At 46.5% G+C, this 15,996-nt stretch overlaps 1 protein-coding gene across 3 annotated transcripts in view; it reads left to right on the plus strand.

Moving 5' to 3' along the window:
• The window catches only part of TENM4 (teneurin transmembrane protein 4), a 391,446-nt gene that overhangs the window by 304,988 nt on the left and 70,462 nt on the right, over positions 1–15,996 (plus strand). For all 3 annotated transcript variants that reach the window (XM_061204090.1, XM_061204087.1, XM_061204089.1), the window contains one exon: positions 11,323–11,442. In XM_061204090.1, the coding sequence (XP_061060073.1) occupies positions 11,323–11,442 (120 nt within the window). The remainder of the gene's footprint in view (positions 1–11,322; positions 11,443–15,996) is intronic.

Raw genomic sequence — 15,996 nt, forward strand, 5'->3', positions numbered from 1 at the left:
GTTAGCGTTCGCATTGGCAAGGGCATTTGTATTCGTATAGGTTTTAGCGTCACCGTAGGAACTGGGAGAGAAATGAGAATCTTAGCCCGAAGCATTAATGTAGTTATATAACCGATGCAAGTGCCCTGGCACTGTGGCAGGCAGAGGTGAACAGACCTTTGAGATGGGCGGTCCGTTGTGGTTGAAGAGGAGACTTTGAGGCCAGAGAAGACTCTTGGCTCAACGATGCAGTAGCAGAGCCTGAGTCCTGGTGAGCGTGGAGTCCTAAGTGAGGCTCTCAAGTAGTAATTCCAGTGACTGTAAGTCAGGGACTTTCTGCATTTCCGTCCAACACTGATAAACTTCAAGCAGTGAGAAGTTAAAATATTGGAGGGCCAGGCATCACATCACTAATATTGTCCTCTATGGAGAATATAGGCTCAGGATGTACCAAACACCTCTGCAATGAGTCTAACCAGTACTCCAGTCCAATCCTGGAGGCGTCAAGAGCTGGCTCTAAGTGAGCTCCACGGTGCGGGGCTGTGAGGAGGCGATGCTACCTCTGGACAGTATTCTAGCCAAGGAGAGAGACCTGCCCACCCGCCCCCCCCTTCCTCCACCTCCTCCCACCACGGCGGGGCCCTGTGGCTCTACCCTGTGGGTCTAGCCTGCAGGCCTCTAGGACTAACCCCATTCTGAGGAGGAGGGCTTAGAGCAACCCCAGCGGCTCAGCCTCCAGTCCTCCTACCATTCCTCTGCCTGACCCTTTATGTGCCAGCTCTGGCAATGGGTCTCTGTCCTGTCCCAGAATCCCAAACTCACTTTCTATCTGTAAGTCCCTGATACAAGCGGCCTGGCAGCCCTGCCCGCCGAGGATTCAAGCCTTGCTTCCCCTTACCTGGCTCCCACTCCTGCCATGTCTGGGTCTGGAGATCCACCCGTGCTCTGCTTAGGAACCTGGGCATTGTTACCTGGTGACACACGGGACATCCACATCCAGCTGCCCCTGGGAGCTCCCTCACCATGCCTGTCCCCTGTCAGTCCTCCTCCCCTGCCCCTGGAAGGACTGTTTCCCTTGAATGCCACCTGTCTGTTGCTCTACACCTCAGGTCCGGCCTGCTGAGCTGGATTTCCACAGCTCTTTTCTGTGTCTCTGCCCCGCTCCAGCCCCACCCCAGGAAGTGGGTCTAATTGTGGTCCGTCCTAGTCTCCCCTTTCTGAGTAAAGCAGCGAAGTCTCCCTTTTCCGGGAGAAGCAAGACCTGTCCTGTACCCTGACAGGAAGACAGGACACGCGGTCATGAAATGAACTTGTCCACTGAGACACTGTGTGTAGTCACATTTTAGCAGAGCTGCTTCAGGTTTTTCTAGCAGCACAAGCCATCTGCTGCGGAGTCCTCTTAGAGGCCGTCCTCTGGCTGCATAGCTCAGAGAACAGCCTCTATAGACATGTACTCACATTCCCTGGCCCCAGGCACACGGTCGGTGCTTCCGAGCCGTGTCCCCTGACCTGGCCAGCCCTGCCACCCAGGATCAGGAGGCTTGCTTCTCAAAAATGATCTCCACTGGCTGGTCTCTCTCAGTCCTGCTTCTCCTTTGCCACAACCAGGACTCACTTCTCTGGAAATACGGTGTCCTGAACAGTCATGGGCTCTGTTCTTGTGTGCACCTTCGTTGGCCAGCAGGAAATATTCCAGATGACTTCTGCGAGAGCTGACTCAGCCCAAAGCATCAGCTTTCAGCAGCCGAGTTGCCCCCAGGCTTGAGTGATCAGAGCAGGGGCCCGGGAGCTCGTGCTCCCTGAGTGTCTGAAGTAGCTCAACGACCACAGAAAGTTAGGAGATCACAGGACCGTGGCTTCTGGGCTCTGCAGGAGGCAGACCTAAGGGCCCAGAAGGCACTAGCAGTTGCCGGGCCATCTTGTCATTGGATGCCCCCAGGTGGGGTGAGAGCATCATAGCAGACCTGTCGATGCCTCAGCCTCAGTGGGTGATGGAGGGGAAGCTCTGTCCATCTCTAGGGATCACGTATCTCACCTGTAAATTAGGGGCTTGGACTCAGGCACCCAAAGGACTCTTCTAGTTAAACCTTAAATTCCTGTTAATCTGAAGAAGTCTGTGGATTTCTTCTTTCCGCTCCCCAGATATACACAAAACAGTCCAAGAGCAAAAGCTTGTTCCGTCATGAACTGGAGTACTTCCCTGTGACATTCATTCCACATACCCAGCAAGTGATCTGGAAGCCTCTGGTGGAGTCTAAACTGAGCCCAATTCCAAATGGAAGAACAGAGTCAGGGTACTTGGGCAGGGCCTGGTGCTTGATGCTAACTGTGGGGATGTTTGTATGTCGTACTGGAATGACCTGGTAGGCAGCTCCCCTTTTTACCCCATGCTAGCTTTACTTCCAGATACAAGGATTTTTTTTTTTTAAGTCAAATTATATTCATTCCAAAAGGTGAGTTCCTCATGCATAGGGATTCTGTCTCATTTATTGTTAGTAATTTAACTGCTTAGAATTCAATGGAGGGCACTTCCCTGGCGGTCCAGTGGTTAAGACTCCACGCTCCCAATGCAGGGGGCACAGGTTCGATCCCAGGTCAGGGAACTAAGATTCCCCTATGCCGCATGGAGCAGCCAAACCAACAAAAACAACAACAACAAAATAAATAAATAAACAAATATATTTTTTTAAAGAATACAATGGAAAATAAAACAGAAACTACTGGCACTGCTGTCCTGTAGTTTCCATAAGTAAGAAAATGGATGAATAAATATCTTCCCTACCACCCAGCACCGTGTATAGCGCATAGTAGGTGCTCAGTTAAAGTTCCAATAACTGAACCCTATTCTCATTTACCTGGCCTTCATCTATGTTTCTCTTCCCCCAACCCATGTATATCTATTTTTTACTTTGGGCTATATGAAATAACTATATTCATATTTTTCTGTCATCATCTTTTTTCATTTATGTGATCTTCATTTGTTTCTTTACTCAACATTTATTGAATGCATACTAAAAGACCTACTCCTGTGATAAACACGGAGTTAGGGAGATGAAATGGACATAGTTGTTCCCTTCAAAGAACTCACAATCTAGAAAAGATAAGGTGTTTAAACAGATGAATACACTTTAGTGGGATAAGTACATTGTGCTTTGTTCACCAAAGGAGGGAGTGGATTCTTTGTCCTGGAAAATAGGGAAGAGTTTCACTGAGAGGCAGGCCTTCAAGGAGAGATTAGTAGGAATGGGAGGAGAGTCATTTGAGGCAAAGGAACCAACATAGACAAAGTCAGGGAGGCATGGAAATGCATGCCAAGGCAAGGGTATGAGAAGTAATTTAACATGGCAGCAGCACAGGATGTGAGAATGGAAAACCGGGACGTGAGAGGCAGGCAGGGGCCTGATCCTGAAGGTATTTACATGCCAAGCTAAAGAGTGTGGACTTTATGTGGACACAATGGGTACTACAGAAAATGACATGGATAGCACAGGGATACTGATGATGTGGTAAATTGACAGTGGTAAGGTCTGGAGAATTGGGTATCTTAGATTTGCAAGGTGCCTCAAGAGAGGATCTGGTCCAACTCCCTGACCACCAGTAAGTCGGAACGTTATTAAACGTTAAGTGATTAGATCAAGTTCTGTTGGTTTGGGCCTAAGGTTATTGAAAGACATACAAAGTAAACATAGGAAGAGCGATGAAATAAGTTATAAAGAATGAAACACAGCTAGAAGTTGGCTTTTGAATATAGTAATGTATAGCATATTAGAGTTTATTTCATACAAAGAAAGCACAGACACACACTATCGTAACTCTAGTGCTGTACAGTGGTCCCAAGGCGTCTGCCCAATGTGGTCCATGAGGTACAGGAAGAAAATATTAGGACGTCTGTCTACATTTACTTTTTATCTTTCAAAATAAGAAAGAATGGATGTTTACTTGTACGGAACACCAGGTTTTCTCTGATTTGCTTGGTCCCAGTGTTGGTTACGTGTCTGGACGAGCATGTGAGGTGTTCCGAGGGAGATGAGGATCTACTCCTCACGGAGCTTTACTGGTTTATAGCATGACTGTGTTGTGTGTGTGTGTGTGTGTGTGTGTGTGTGTAAAATCTAGCTTTAACCAAACTTACATAAAAAATGGGGTCCAGCGGCATAAAAGGATTTTTGCAAAGTAACTACCGATCAAAGATGACAAGTGCAAATACGAGCCAACAGTCAAACGGCAGAGCTGATATTCCTACTCCTGGTCCAAAGTCTTCCTCAACTCCACTATGAAGTTAAAAACAGTAGTGATCATTCTCATCAGATCTAACAAACAGGGAAGCAAAAGATTCAAAATTATCAAGAAGACTAGTTGAAATATTCATTTTTTGTCCATTAAATCTTGCACCAAGCGTATATTATGCTTTCCAATATTAGCTAATGATGATAGCATGTGTGTACAATTTATTAATAAATATGAATACACCCATGGAACCTTCAGAAAATGTTTACAGAAAGGGTGTGTGATCAAAAAGAGTTTTCAGAGCCCTCCTCTGATGATGTTAACTCAGATTTTTTAGGCGGCTAAAACAAATTGAGATTCTGTTATTTAGGTGTATATCTGTGTCAGATGGTAAGTAGCCTGAGAGGTGAAGTGACTTTCCTGAGTTCTCATGGATAATAAATGAAGTCCTGAATGTGAATCCTGGCTCCCCAGCCACTCTTACGAGAATGGGCAAATCCATCCCCTGCCGAGGCTTTATTTTCTCACTTCTGCAAGAAGTGTGAAGTGTGAAGAGAGATGATCAGGAAGGTCTCTTCGCACATGTCATGACTAGTGGGTTCCCAAGAAAACGTACACAGGTGGAAGACGGCAGGCTAGAAAAGCTGGTTGAAGAAACGGAGGCAGAGCATCAAGATGGAAAGCTCTGAAGAAAGGGCTACAGAACGGCCCGTGTTGCCAGGCTAGAAAGAAGGTCTTGGAAGCTACTGAGTGGACAGGGTCAGGCTTTGACTGGGAACCCCCTTGATGGGGGTCATTTGACAGGCCATGAAGTGGGGCTTCTTTGGGCCCAAGTAAGGTTCTTACAAGATGTTGGATAAAGTGTAGTAGGTGCTAGAAAGATCCCTAGTCAGTCAGATGAGTTGGCAGAAAACAGTTTAAAGGGTGGGTACAAGTCAGGCATAGAAATCTGTTTAAAGTATGTAATGCAAAGGAGTGATTTGCATAACCAATAGTGGCATACAGTAACAAATACCTTAAAGCAAAGAAAGGCTAAAGTTACCTTTTGCCGCCTAGATAGATCCCAAATGATTATTCCAGTTTCCTGAATACCAGCTTCATTAGCTGTCTCCATTTAATAACAAAAAATGTTCAAGCTGCAGTTTTTCTTCCTTCATCTTCCTCTATCTGCTTGTATAATACACAATGAATAACAAATCTAACTTAATTTCTGGCATTCTTTTTTTTTTTTTTTTTTTTAAGTTTTCAAAACCTTTAAATGTACAGAAGAGGAGGCTATAGCATCAAAGCAGTAGGGCTGCAAGCAGAGGCGGGTGGATCCTCCAGGGGAAGGAACCCAGCCTTGGCATGCAACTTGTGACCAACTAGAAAGCCCAGCCCCTGGAACCCTCTGTTCCGTAGCCATATCCCTGTCAAGGTCAAGTAGCTCAGAGTTCTTTGATATCTCTCTCATCTTCAGTTACAGAAACACATCAGTTCTTTATTCATTTAGTAAATAATTTATTAAGAGCTTACTCTGCACCATGCATTCAAATTCCAGGGCGCACCCCTGTGTTGGTGGAGGCTTTCTTTTGCCCACGCAGAAATGAGCATCACCCACGCTCAGTGCTGGCAGTGCAGCAGTGAGGGGGGATGTGGTCCCTATCTTCAAGGAGCTTGTGATCTGCCGGGGGAAAAAGGTTGCCCAATAGCATGACAGCACTCAGAGTCTTTGCAGAGACAGCCCAGGGAGTGCGAGTGCTAGGGTACTGCTCCAGGTGGGTCCTGAGGCTAAGCAGGTGGTTTTCAGGTGAAGAGGACGGGTGGAAGGTTCCATGTAGAGGGAACAACTCAGAAATAAGTATCAGCATTGTATGAGCTCCATTAGGATTCTGAAGCCACGTGTAGTAGGGCTGCTTGAGCTGGATTGAGGAGCACCAAGTTAAATTCATCATACATTCCACTTTACATCTGTTTGGGAAAATCTTCAGCCTGCATGGACAGGTGAGAGAATGGAGATCCAGAGAGGTCAGATGACGCTCCAAGGTCATACAGTTAGTTACCAGAGTCAGAACTGGGAACTGACCCCCTGCCCAGGGCTCTTTCACCACACCCCTCCACTTCTCCCTGACGGGTGGCTGAGGTGAGTTTCTTCTTTGCTTGGTTCTGTTTCACGGTGGTTTTGTCTCTCCAACACTTTCCTCCCTTGATCCCAAACCTGGCCAGTGTCCCCAGGAAGCAGTCAGGCAGATCTTCCCTGTCACTGGCGTCAGCCAGGGCACCTCAGTCGGGCCCTGAGTATGTGGTTGGGCCAATGCCAGCGTGTTTGACGCCTCTCCCCCTTGGCCTGGCATGAGAACTCCTTCCTGGCAGAGTTCACCCAGCCTAATTGCTTGTTTTGTATCCCAGCTGCCTGACATATGCCAAACCCATGTGTTGACTCACTGGTGTCAGAGACAACTACACTCAGGCGTTTCAAATTTGCTTTGGTGAGCTCTAGGCAGCAACCGGGGACTGTAATTCGTGTATTTCTATAACCTCAGTGCCTAACACAGTGCCTGCCTTCGAGTAGGTGCCCCGTTTTCTAGATTAAGTGAATTTTAGTGAGTGCAGGTGAATAACATAGTAGTAAGAGGAAGGACCTGGAAGTAAGGAGTCCTAGCTTTGAGTGTCAGTTCAGCCCATTGAGTTCTTTGCTGTAGGACCTTGAGCAAGTCCGTTCTCTCTGAATTTCAGTTACTTGATCATTTCTCACCTAATAAACACTCGGGGAGAATATCTCATGCTTACCTAGCCCTTGGAGATGGAAGCACATAAGATAGCTGTGTAAATGTGAATGATATCACTGTATGACAGTCACATCATGGAGAGATCCTTGGAAGGTTTAGAGCAACCTAGCAGAGCAGAGGGGTGATTAATTGTGCCAGGAAGAGTTGGAAACAGCCTCACTGAAGTGATGACAGCTTAGATGGGACCCTAAGGATGAGTAGAAAATAACCCCATATGCCAAGACAGTGACCGAGGAAAAGCAAAACACGTCAAATATAGGACTGGTGATAAGAGGATCATACGAGCCAGCTGGGAAGCCAAGTTGGTGACAGTGATTTGCACCCTGCATTAGTGATTTCTCACCAAGGCAGTCTTCCATTATGGAATTTCACAGTCAAAGCAGCACCTATTTCTTAGATGCACTGACCCTTAGTGTGAGGGTCAGTGTTCCAGTGGTGGACAGAAGCCGGCTCATGCCAGCTCACAGGGACTGCTTATTAAATGTTCAGGAATTCTGCAAGCTAGTTCTTAAGCACAACTATTATTGAAAATTAAATTATATAACGTCACAGTTAGACAAATTATATTTAAAACAAAGGTAATAATCAAAACTCATCACTTTCTAGTTATTTAGCTGTGTTTTACCCTCATCTTTACTCTAGAGTTTATTTAGGTCTATTGTCTCTCTGTGGTGGAAATACTGTTATATACTGGTGTCCTACTAGCCATCTCTTCCCAACTCTGGGTGCGGTGATATCTCATCGGTAGTGTGAAATCGGCCGTGGTGGAAGTCTTTACACCACAGAAATAGGCAAATGCCACAGATGAAAGCCACTTTTCTTTTGAAAGCCAATTGTTAAATATTCACCAGTACACCACTGGTGGTATCCATTGAATAACTGGATGAAGAAAGAAAATGTTTGGAAACCCAGCAGCCACATGTCTTCAGACCTCCCTGGACAAAAACACGTGGCAGGAGACACATTTCCAGGGCCTCCGTAGAGCAGACTTCCCCACCTCCTTTGTTCCAGGGAAGCCTTTACGTTGAACTGGGTTTTCTTGACAACTGAAAGTCATAGTCAAATAGAAGGAGGATGGAAGTGTTTTTCTCCAGGACTTAATTCCTGAGCCAAATGCCTGTTTTGGCAGGAGGCCTCTGCGGCCCACAGGGGTACCGGGAGTCAACTTAATCTTCTCCAGAATCCAAAGCAATCCACAGGAGCTCGGGCTAAAATTACATCTGCTCTGGCTTGCTGAAGTGGAGGCGACATGATGGCCAAATGGTGCTGATTTAGTGTTTCCCAACTATCAGGAAATCCCCAAAGAGAGATTAATCAGAGGAGGCTGGCCCGCATGTGGCTGAGGGGCAGCAGCCAGGGCAGGCCCCCAAAGGAAACCATCCCCAGAGGGCTGGTTATCGTCCAGACAGAATCTGAAGGCACATATGTCAGGAGGAGGCTGGAGAGTAGCCAGCACCAGGATATGAGATCTGTTAGTAATTCTCTGGAAGGACAGAGTTCCAGCAATAAGAAATTCAATTTTCCTCCATTAGAGAAAGCATCTCTCAGTACCGGCTGAATACAATTGACGGCATAAATCTTTCCCATTAGCGGAGAGATAATTTCACGTAAATATATTGGGAGACCTTCAGAGCAGGACGGAGAGTCTTTGCTGAGCCTCACCCGCTTAACTTGTTTGCCATGTAATTGCATTTAGACCAAGGGCCTCGGAAGAAAACCACTGACTGTATTAACATTAACCAGATTGTGTGTGGTGAGGGGAGGCGGGGTGAGGAGCTCGATGCATTGTGGGTAGTTGTTCTTGCCTTCAGAAAGGACAAACTGACACCGGCGAGCCCAGCTGCTTACAAGCCTGGTGTTAATTGCTTTTCTCATCAAACAGAGAAAAGCTTATCGCTTTCCTCCGTAGAAAGGGTAGAGATGTAGGTACCTAATAAAGCAGAGGCTGAGTTTGAGATCTTTTTTTATGAATGCCCACAGGCCTCATCAGTAGCTCATCCCCAGGCCAGAAAAAAGCCTTCCGAACTGAGGTGAATGGAAAAAAGTTGTCTGGACAACAGCGCCTTGCGTCTTTGCCTCAGATTTGTCTTGACCATGAGGGCTGTCTCCCCAGCGCCCTGATCCCTTAGGACATTGACACCAGTGAGCATCTTCACTTCCACCCATTGCCAGTGGTGTACAGACTGGTCTAGAGTTGGACCCCGAGTGTGAGGCCTGGACTCAAGGCCTGGCTCTGCCCCTGCCTCCCTGTGTGGCTTGGAGCAAATAACATGACGTCTGTGGACCCAGTTTCGTCTTCTTCCACTAACTCCGTGATTTTCCAACTGGCTTTCCTCTGGCTTCTCCAGAAACTAAGACTCTACAGAGTTGCTTTCAGAACCACCCCAAGGGGAAAGCGGGTCCCACCCCTACTTCATCTGGAGCAGATCTTGTTTTTATTGGTTTTCCACTTGGGGATCCTTATAAAATATCATCTGCTAAAAAGATTCTGTTTCTGAAATATTTGAAAAAACATCATTCTAGATGATCTCTAATTGTCCCACTTATTTACTCAACCTACTGTTTTTGTTTTTTTAAACAATCACCTGGTACTTGTTAGGCACTCCCGGGCACTCTAAAGAGAAAAAAGGAAATAGACCTTGACCCTGGCCTCAAAGAGCTGGTGATCTAGTGGAGTGGAGAAACATGTACAGTGTGGTAGGGTATCAAGGGGTTTGTGCCAGGTTTTGGAAGAGACAGTGACTAGTTCTAATTAGGGGCATCAAGAAAGGCTTCAGGGAAGAGGCGTCATTGGAAGTTGGGTCTTCAAGGATGAGAATGTTGGGAGAGGGGTACAGGAATGATATCTGAGGCAGATGGAAGAACATTGCACAGACACAGAGGCTTTGAACAACATTTGCCTGGCAAGTTTGGGAAAAGCAGATGCCTTGTTGCCTGGAATATAGAGGGAGAATGGGAGGGGGGATGTTGGGAGAGGTGCCAAGTTCTAGAAACCACTCCAAGGGGACACCAGCATCTGCCCTTCTCCTGTCTCCAATGCCAGGTGAGAGGAAGTGCCCTCTATCCTGTTCACTTTCTTGAATGTCTGCTTCCAGTGAGACTCTTAGTGACAATAAAGATCACTGCCATTTATGGAGCTTACTGTACACGAGGATGAAAAAACAGAGACTCAAAGAGCTGTGACAGAGCTAGGTTTTGAACCCAAGTCACGTGACTCCACTATTTACAATAGCCAGGTCATGGAAGCAACCTAAATGCCCATTGACAGACGAATGGATAAAGAAGATGTGGTACATATATACAATGGAATATTACTCAGCCATAAAAAGAACGAAATTGGGTCATTTGTAGAGACATGGATGCATCTAGAGACTGTCATACAGAGTGAAGTAAGTCAGGAAGAGAAAAACAAATATCGTATATTAACGCATATATGTGGAACCTAGAAAATGGTACAGATGAACCAGTTTGCAGAGCAGAAATTGAGACACAGATGTAGAGAACAAACGTATGGACACCAAGGGGGAAAGGTGGCGGGGGGGGTGGAGGTGGTGGTGTGATGAATTGGGAGATTGGGATTGACATGTATACACTGATGTGTATAAAATGGATGACTAATAAGAAAATAAATAAATAAATAAACATTTAAAAAAAAGAGCTGTGGGCTTCCCTGGTGGCGCAGTGGTTGAGAATCTGCCTGCCAATGCAGGGGACACGGGTTCGAGCCCTGGTCTGGGAAGATCCCACATGCCGCGGAGCACCTGGGCCCGTGAGCCACAACTACTGAGCCTGCGCGTCTGGAGCCCGTGCTCCGCAACAAGAGAGGCCGCGACAGTGAGAGGCCCGCGCACTGCGATGAAGAGTGGCCCCTGCTCGCCGCAACTAGAGAAAGCCCTCGCACAGAAACGAAGACCCAATACAGCCATAAATAAATTAAAAATAAATAAATAAATAAAGTGAATGATTAAAAAAAAAAAAAAAAAAGAGCTGTGACAGAGCTAGGTTTTGAACCCAAGTCATGTGACTCCAAATTCGCATGCATAAGTACACTGTATAGCACCGCCCCACCCCATCAGCTTTTTCTCCTTACAGCATAGTACAGTATCCATAGAAAATAACCCTCTAAGTGAGATATCTGAAAACCTTTTTCAATAATAATTCTTTAGAGGATGCTTTGATGACTTAGATTGAGACAATAAAAGAAGAAAGGTAGTGCTCATCTTGAGTGGATACCATGAGCCCCTGGGTACCAAGATATGTCTGCGTGACCTGCCTCAGTCTTCTGACCTGCCAGCCAGGGTTCTAACGTGAAAAGTAGGTCATGTTATTCTCTCTTTTCTACCCACAGGCATGCATGTGTCATTCGTGGTCAAGTAATGACATCAGATGGGACCCCGCTGGTTGGTGTGAACATCAGTTTCGTCAATAACCCTCTCTTTGGATACACAATCAGCAGGCAAGATGGCAGGTAAGAGGCCTTTTGGGGACCAGGGTTGGTGAAAGCCCTGCTCTCGTGGTCTTGCCACATAGCTGCTGCTGGAATGACAACGTACGAAAAGGATAGGACTTGGAGTCAGAGGACCTGAATCCATGTGCCCAGCCCTGCAATGCGCTAGCTGTGTGACCTTGTAGCTGACTCTGGCCTAAATCCCTTTGGCTCTAAATTAAGCAGCTTCTTCTTATTTGTTTCTCAGAGTAAGCATGCGGTACCTTATACATATTGTTCTGTTGCATGGCTTATGATATAAAATACTGTCACGTGGACCATTTTCCATAGACCACACAGCTCCGGAAGTCTCAGCATTCCTGCTGTGTGGTTTCCATCTGCAACCACCCAGGTCTATGGAAGCCACTGAGTGATGACAGGACTCTGACCTTCAGATCCCTGTGAGAACCTTCAGTTCATCAGCCTGAATGAAGTCAAGTTTCTTTAATCACTGTAGCTCCCCCATTTGTTGGCTGTGTGTTCTTAGACAAATCTCCTTACCTCTCTTGGCCTCAGCTTCTTAATCTGTTAAATGGTCCTAGTACTATTTATCTTACATGGTGGTGGTAAGGATTTGATTCTATGATGAATGGAGAAGCACCATGCACATAGTAGGTGTTTAATAAATCTTAGTTCCCTGCCCAACTGTGATTCATTGCTGTATCTCCAGGGTCTAGCACATAGTAAGTATATGGGGACCGCTCTTTTAATAAATATTAGCAATTTATTAAAATTACAACTTAAAAAGGTGATGATTACAATGCAAGCCATGAGACTATTTTGGAGAGAAGAGGAGGGGAAGGAGGAAAGTGGAATATTTAGGCTGTCAGTGGTGACAAGTCCTCTATTTTTAATAAAATCAGGTGGTGATAGTCCATCTGGCTAAGTGTGGGCCCATAAGGTTGATTTTCACTCTGTGTTGGAAACTGTGCTCCAGCCTGATTGATTTCAGCACCTCTTTAATCCAATCTCAGATGTGAACATGTCCTGGCCGAGGTGATAATGAAGTAGGGGCTCATCTGTTTGTAGACATATGTGCCTCTTAGACGGGGTTGGCAAGCTGGGCATGGGGAGCCCTCTCTTCCCTCCTCCCCCTCCCTATGAATGGAAGAGGTTGGTGGCCAGTCCCCAGGGATCATCTGTCCGGGCCAGGCCACCGATCCCCAGAAGCACCTCAGCGCAGACTTGCGCTACAGCATGGAGAAGTCTCCTTCCTCCTGGTGTCTTTACCACCTTCCAGCTCAGGGCTGCCTGCTTTATGGAAATAGAAGATGTGAGCATCATAGGCAACAAGTATCCTGACTACATTATTACCTGCTGTGAAACAGTCATCAAAAAGGAGCCATGGGTACCGCTCTTTTTTTTTTTGCCATAAAATTTGTCCATCATTCACGTGAGATGGCGAGTAGTCCGTCCTCTGCCCACTGTGCTTGGTTAGGGTGAGTCCATAAAACACACCAGAGTCCAGTAAATTTGGTGGCCCTTGGGGAATGCCCAATTAGCACCTCCAGGCTTTGATTCCTCCTGTTTTGCTGCCCTTGCGATCTCTACTACCTCCTGAGAGGATGGGCATCCTGGGCGGTAAGTATCAGCCATATTTCCTGTACCGGCCAGCTAAATTACACCAGAGTAGCCAGAGCTGCTACAGCCTAAAGCTTGAGTTTCAGAACAGTTCTTACCAATGCATTAGGGGGCTTAAATTTTCTTCCCATCTTAGACACTGCATAATGTATGGGAAAGTCATTACTTATTCTCTAATATGTGTCTGAAGAGCCCTGTTTGTTATATGTGAATGGGTAACATCTTGCCCATTTCCCTCCCCCTTGTCCCTGACTCACCTTCTTTCTTATTTCTCATACCCGAGGAGAAACTGTAAGGCCAGAGATATCGCCCGGAGATAACAGTATATGCAAGTCCAGGGACCAGGTCTAATTCATCTTTGTATTCCTCACTTTCCCAGCAGGCACCATGACACTTGCCTTTGTCCAGATCTCCCACCCTGGCCCCATGCTGAAATACCAGACCTCAAGTCTTAACAAGAGCTCACAAACAGAAAACAGTGGCAGGAAAGTTAGCCAAAGAGATCATTAAAAAGATGAAAAATAGAAATCATGAAGAAAAATGTTTAAAGAATAGCAGACAAGAGAAGCAGTTCAGGTTCATTGAATTGAAAGATGGGATTATACAGAGCACGAAGCCCAGGGAAAGGAGCCCAGTGCTTTCCTCATCCATTATCTCATCTGTCTCATTAATAACTCTGCCAAGTGATGATGATCGTCACCTTCATCTCACATGAAGAGATTGAGGCTCAGACAGGTGACGGAACTCACCTGTGGACTACGTGGCAGTGCTCGGACTGGCCCTCACTGTTGGGGCTTCATCTGAGAAGCAGGCCTTCCTTTTGAGGTCAGTGTCACGCCCATGTCCACAGCAACGTTTCCCTCCAGATGAGCAGGCCTGGCTCTTGGTAAGAGCCAATCACACCCCGCTGTTGGCTAGGCCAGCTGCCCCCAACTGGCTCACGGCCTTGAGAATATGTCTTTTCATGTTTGTCTTCACTCCCTCCCCATGCTCATCCTCTCACGAAGGGAGCTTGTAAGTCAGGCCAAACTTCTGTTTGACAGTTAAGTGTTCTATCAAAGTACAGATGCTATTCAGTTCTGTTCCCTGGGTATTTTCCCCAAACCCTGGATATTCTCCTGGAAAGCCAAAACCTGAACTCTTAGTTGAAAATAAACACCTTCCCTGGTGTTTCTCTATTATTATGTATTGAAGAATGATGGTACCCAACTTCCTCTACTCAAAGGTTATGTGGGCCTAGAAGGGGCCGAGTGAAGAGCAGGCAAAACAGATGAAAAGCATCTGAAAAGGACAGGCGAGTCAGGCTTTGGAGCTTGGGGACCCAGATCTGAGGGTGCCATCTACCACGAGCAAGATTTGACACTAGTTCAGTGCAAAATCCCTGCAGCTTCTAGAGGAGGGAGGAGCACGCTGGAGCAATGAGACCAGTCCCACCAGGTGTGTTCATCAGAGATGAAGGTGAGGTCCTGCAGTGGGGTCTCTAAAACCAACTGCACAGGTAAATGTCAGGTCGACTTACGGTAATAGCCAAAGGAAGGAAGAACTTAGGGTGTTTAGTATACAGTCAATTCAGAAGAAATTGACAACATCACTCATGAGTTCATTCTATAAACTATAACCATCAAGCACTGGGCTAAGTTCTGGAAAGGCTGAGAGGAATCAGTGTCCCCAGGCCTGAGAGTGAATGTATGATTCCAGTGCAATGTGATGTGGGCTGTTAGGAGAAGTGCACATGGTGCAGTGGGATCCCGGGGGAGGGAACTGGAATTCTGAGTGGGTAAGGAGTTAGCAGAAGCCCTCCATCCAAAAAAGCAAGATGAGGACAGGCCTTGAAAATGCATCCTAAAAGTAATAGCTAAAGGACTTTGTCCAAAGAGACATCACCAGGAGGTGGCAGGTGGACAGGATCACTGTTTCCAAGTCCTAAAGGACTGTCAAAGGCAGAGGAAGACTAGTTTGAAGTCACCCCAGCAGGTAGAACATGTCCCAATGGCTAAGGAGCTATTAGGAGAGGGACCCAGGCTCAATTCCCGCCCCTCCAAAAAAGTCTGCTAACAGTCAGAACTAACCAAAGATGGGACAGTCCACCTGCGGGCATAGCAAGCTCCTCATCACTGGAAGTGTGCAAACAGGAACCAAATAGCCCCTTGATAGTGGTTCTGTAGAAGGAACTAAAGCATCAGATTCAGAGAGGGGACTAGGTCAGATGACCTAGTGGTTCAACTGTTACTTGATTTTAAACTTTCTGTTTTGATGGGGTGGGGGAAGGACACAAAACTCTGGTCTGAATTAATCTTGTTGCACATCGAACATGGGGTCTTAAGTAGCAACCACACACTCTAGTTGGCAAAGCAGACCCAGCCTGCAGGACTAGTGACATACCTGGGCTTACACCTGGGCCTCCTTTCCCGTCTTCTATAATGTGAGCTCATCTGGCCTCTGACCACCTAGCTGCTGAACCCTCAGATCAGACGCTCAGTGTCAGAAACATGGAGTGTACAAGTGGGAACTCAGTTTCCTTGGATTTTCAAAAAAAAAGGTCCATGCTAAGGCTTGGACGGGCAACTGCCCTGCGAGGTTTGTCTGCAGGTGGTGGGAGTTAAGATGCCAGAACCAAAAACAGAGCTGCCAGCAAGTTTCTGGCCATCCCGAAAGGGTAATGTACAAAGGCTGGGTGACCAGCTCTCAGGGACACAGCCACGGAGATCTCATCTCAACGAGGAGGTTGGGACTCAGTCTTCTGGTTCCTCTTTCACTTCTAAGTTCTAACTGTGCCCGTCTCTAAACTATCTTGCTATCTTGTAACTCCAAAGGCCTGGTTGAGTATCATAATCAGAGATAAAATTGCTGTAGAGTCATAGAATCTTAATGACTTAAGAATAATTTATTTGAACCTTTGCCTTTTACAGATGAGAAACTTGAGAATCAGACGGGCTAAATGACTTACCCAAGGTC

This window comes from Eubalaena glacialis, chromosome 10 (assembly GCF_028564815.1).
Source record: "Eubalaena glacialis isolate mEubGla1 chromosome 10, mEubGla1.1.hap2.+ XY, whole genome shotgun sequence".
NCBI classification, from domain to species: Eukaryota; Metazoa; Chordata; class Mammalia; order Artiodactyla; family Balaenidae; genus Eubalaena; species Eubalaena glacialis.